The sequence below is a fragment of the Miscanthus floridulus genome, chromosome 8 (genome assembly GCF_019320115.1).
Source record: "Miscanthus floridulus cultivar M001 chromosome 8, ASM1932011v1, whole genome shotgun sequence".
Classification (NCBI taxonomy): Eukaryota; Viridiplantae; Streptophyta; class Magnoliopsida; order Poales; family Poaceae; genus Miscanthus; species Miscanthus floridulus.
The window spans coordinates 41,493,005-41,497,560 of NC_089587.1; the positions used below are offsets into that span (position 1 = coordinate 41,493,005).

The 4,556-nt window shown below is 40.3% G+C and overlaps 1 protein-coding gene across 1 annotated transcript; it reads left to right on the forward strand.

Moving 5' to 3' along the window:
- Positions 1-920: 920 nt before the first annotated feature.
- LOC136471747 (uncharacterized) lies at positions 921-3,927 on the forward strand. The gene is made up of 2 exons (XM_066469503.1): positions 921-1,160; positions 3,628-3,927. The coding sequence occupies exons 1-2, from the start codon at positions 1,013-1,015 to the stop codon at positions 3,723-3,725; spliced, it is 246 nt and encodes an 81-aa protein (XP_066325600.1). The 5' UTR covers positions 921-1,012; the 3' UTR covers positions 3,726-3,927.
- Positions 3,928-4,556: the final 629 nt, after the last annotated feature.

The window sequence follows — 4,556 nt, forward strand, 5'->3', positions numbered from 1 at the left end:
TGACACAAGCATACGACAACCACTACAATTCAAGGAAGAACTCACATCATTTACAGTAACAGACGTATAGTCATTTCCCCGTCTACTCCCTACAGAGTCATGGCTCGGCGCCCTGACACACCTCGTCCGTCGGGGGAGGATGAGACATGACCACTCGCTGAAACGAGGCCAGAGCCCGACCCTATAAGGATCAGCGAACATGCCATCCCTTGCATGGTCTGCCATGTCAGCAGGGCAGGCTCAGGGAAAAAGAAAGACCCGGCTCCTTCGAAGGACCTTATCAACCTCTGATTTTTCCTCTTTCTCCCATCTGTAATCTCTGCTTCCCCTTAGTCTATAAAAGAGAGGGCAGGACACCCCACTAGAGGGACGGATCAATTCCACACACAACATATAGCCAAGCAACAATCGAGCTCTTGGCATCCTTTCGACCTTTCCATTAGAGATTTGGGACCTGTCTCTCTCGACCGTTTATACCCCTACTACGAACATTTTTCGGTACTAATAACACGAGCAGCAGCAAACTGGACGTAGAGATGTTCTGCCCGAACCAGTATAAATCTTGTGTCCTTTAGTACACCATCCGAGTCTAACGCGGAACAAATATAAATTTATTAGTTGGTGTTTGTTCGAAACACCGACACTAATAGTTATATTTGAGACTATGAAGTATAATACTTTCTACACCCTAAAATACAAGAGAATTTTAGTTGTTACAAGTCAAATTATTTTAATTTTCACCAAATTTTTACATGAGAGTACTAACATATTATCACATCAAAAAGATAATTTATAAAAGCACATTTCATATGTAAATATTATTATTTTTATACAATTTTGATTACATCTAAAATGACTGAAAATCATTTATATTTTAGGACGGGTATAGGTTGGTAAGTGGTACAACTGGTAAGAAAAAGAGAACCAAGCGAGGCGACATAGTCACACGGAGCACTCTAGTACGCCGCACGCACCAGCGAATTAGCACAGCACCTAAGCGGCGGCGTTTGCGATGGGCGGAGAGGCCACGAATGCCGGCGGCGGCGGTTTCCGCGCGCGGATGGAGCACTACCTTTACAGTGGCGAGAAGAAGCACGTCCTCGCCGGCATCGCCATCTTCGCCGCCGTGTTCGGCGTCCCATGGTACTTCATGACCCGAGGTACTGAATCAAGTCAAACCCTTTTCCCCTACCGCCCTAAAACCGTAGCTCTAGCCCATTCGCCCTTAGTGTTACGGTGAATTGCTTCAAATTTTAATTACTTTTTAGGTGCGCTTCGGCTAAAGTCCTGTTTGGCACTTCTATGTGACGCTGCGCGGATTCATGAGAACTAGGGTTTGGGTTTTTTGGGCATATATTGATTTGTGCTGTTCTCGGCCGATCTCTGATTGATGAAATGGATCTCCATTCTAGGAGGTAATAAGATCAATGGTTTTTGTTCCCTTAGGTGATATCATTTGGCATGTAGGTGGAGATCGATTTTTTTTTTGGGTGGGGGGTGGGGGAGTCAACCTAGGGATTAGTCTGCGCTTGTTTGATTGTTGTTATTGCATTTCCTTTGGAACATGTTAACGATGTCATGTTCAAATTCTTCAGACCACTGAGGTACTTCAGGGTCTAGTGATTTATTCAGTGTGCGTGCATGTTTCCGAAATCTGCTACAGTTCATGGTGGGTATGCAAAGTTGTAAGCTTAGGGAACAGTATGTATTTATCTCCAGTGTGAAGCAGCAGAACATGCAACCGTTTACTGAACAAAGTTGGGTAGTGAAGTTGTACCTTTACTGTCTCTGGCATGCTTATCCTGTTCAAGTTATAGTTTGCTAACAGTTAAAAATATATTAATTTTGTTATCTTAATAATGGGACAATCTACTGATCTAGTAGGAGAGCAAACATGTTCAGCAGACTATACTCCTGCATAATGTGACATATATCATCCTCTTCCATCATGATAAACAGAAAGGTAATTTTGGAGACTGTGAACTTAGGGGAAGCATATAGTTGTTCTGATAAAACTTTTTAGCAAGGTTTATCTATATATCTTTATGAAAGTATCTAGTATGATAGTGTCCATCCCTAAGGGAACATTACACTGTGTCAATGGTTTATTGACATAACCTATCTCCCTTGTATGAAACATTACATTGTCTTCAGAGGCTGACTTAAGCCTTGCATGGTTCTTATGGTGATTTCAAGAAAAGTCGCTTTGATGCTTTGCGATTGTTAACCTTGGCTATCACAACCGTTGCAGTTTCTACATGTTATGGAACTTCAGTTTCAATTTAACCACTGCCGCTACATATCTGAAACAAAGTGCACAGTTGTGTTTATTGGCTTGGATTCTGAAACAATACTTGACATCGTGAAGTGCTAAAAACATTTGTAACTCAAAACAGAAACATATCTTGCATTGTGCTTATCTTCCTTTTAATTTGGCATCAAATGGTATAGTCGAAGCAAATAAGAAATACTTCATTGATTCTACAATGGATGTTAGGACATCAGATGGATGGTCCGGTAGTCTGGTCTTCACCTTTTTGTTTAGATCTTAGTAAAATGTTTAGACGTATGATCATATCGAATTATTTTTTTAAACATCATGTTAAGTACAATTTTTGTTTATATATTCTGAAGTGGGATATATTTTTAGCAGAGGGAGCACTTATATGTACAACTGCAGGTTAGGTAGTCGGTAGTCCTCATAGGATTTTCAGTATATATTGGTTAATATTTCCATTGGATTTTGAGTCTGAGAGCTCCCTGCCATACAATTTCTAGTGTCAGGGGCCTTCAGTTTAATCATCTGCCAACTTGAAAATTAAATATCATAAATATTTGACAATGCCCATATTAAAGTGGTTTTTGTTAGGATCACATTGCTATGATGTTCAAGTCAACTTAATTCTGTGAAATTGTTGAGTATATTAGTTCAAAACTGGATAACTGTGGTCAAACTGCATGGCTTGAAAGAGATGTCCAAATGACATAGTTTAATAAGAAGCCAAAATAGCCAAATGGCAGCGTGTTTAAACTAGAGATGCACAGCCAAATAGAACACAAGGAGAGGAAGAGAGAGAGGGAGGAGCAGAGTTGATATGTTGAAGAGAAGTTTTTCATTCCATTGTTGAGTTAACTCCAGTGAACCATCTTTAACTGGTCTTGCAAATTTCACCTAATTTTCGTAATACATATGTATCCCAATGCAGCAACATTTCTACATGGAACTTGTCTCTTATTTTGTTCCTGACATTAAAATGCACATGCACATGTGGCAGCTGTGTGGGCTGGTCTGACTGATCCACACTGACATCAGAACTGATGTGCTTAGTATAGGTAGTGATGACTGCAGATTATTCCTGTCTTCTCATTTTTCTTTCTGATACAGTTTACTTCTAGATAAATTTTGAAATTAGTGCCACCACATTTATTTGAAGGGTGTTCTCGTGTTATTAAGACATGGTAAATCCCAATGATACAAACACCTAATAAGCACTTTTCTAAATGGTATCATCTATCTAGCTGCTGTCAGATGGCTGCCTCATTGGGTGGGCGGTTTCCTTTTGAGTTTTTCTTACAGGCACAAATAAATAAATGTATGTTCCTAAATGTGCGATCTATTCGTTGTAGGGGCAAAGCATCAATCTCACCAAGATTACATGGAAAAGGCTAACAAGGCGAGATCAGAGAGGCTGTCTTCTGGACAGCCATCTGCACTGAAAGAATGAAGTTGTATTGCCTATTCTGGTCCCTGACCTTGAGAACTTGTCATAGATCATACACTGTTTTGATTTGCAGTCAAAGGATTGATCTGTTGTTAAATAAGCAGATTATCTTTCTTTCTAATATCAGTTATAGAAACCAAGTACGTTACAAGAATTTGGTCTAATGGAGATTTTTTTGGGGTCCAATGGAGCCTCTGTTACTGTATCTTTAAGTTGCATGTCACTAGAAATGTTTTAGTTCTTTGGAAATCTGTGCTTAAGGTCTTGACTTGGTCAAGGATACCATGAAATGCATGTTTGCAGCAAATTGGATGACTGTGAGATTATTTGGGCACCTTGTTGGTTAGGATTTAGGAAGATTATGGCATCTAGTTACTCCAACGCAGCCTGTTCGGCAGGCCGTAAACGATCGTGGATTATTTACTGCTGGCTGGTTTGATGTGAGAGAAAAATACTGTTCTGGCTGGAAATTTACGATCGTTTACGATCAAGCGAACAGGCGCTATGGTTCTGGTTTCTTTGTAAGTGTGTATGCAGGAAGTACACTCTAATGGCTATGTCCGAGAACTGCAGGAGAAATTTTTTTTTGAAGGACGGCGAAAGCCTTTTGTTTTGTCAGCTTGTAACAGTATCTCTATTTCTACCTGTATATATCTATCTACTCTGTCTAATATTAAAAGCCCACGTCCTCGTCCACCATTGCCAAAAGAACCGGACAAGGACAAGGGTGGGCAATGCCACTTGAGTCATCATCAGGAAGAAAAGCGTCGTAGCCAAGACAATGCCACGTAGATCAGCACCTAGCTATCACAGGAATCAATTTTAGCATGTATG

Excerpts from the sequence above, each read along its gene's own strand:
- LOC136471747 (XM_066469503.1), top strand. The coding sequence starts at position 1,013 with ATGGGCGGAGAGGCCACGAATGCCGGCGGCGGCGGTTTCCGCGCGCGG. Across the intron at positions 1,161-3,627 it reads ATGGTACTTCATGACCCGAG|GGGCAAAGCATCAATCTCAC; the intron begins GTACTGAATCAA and ends TATTCGTTGTAG.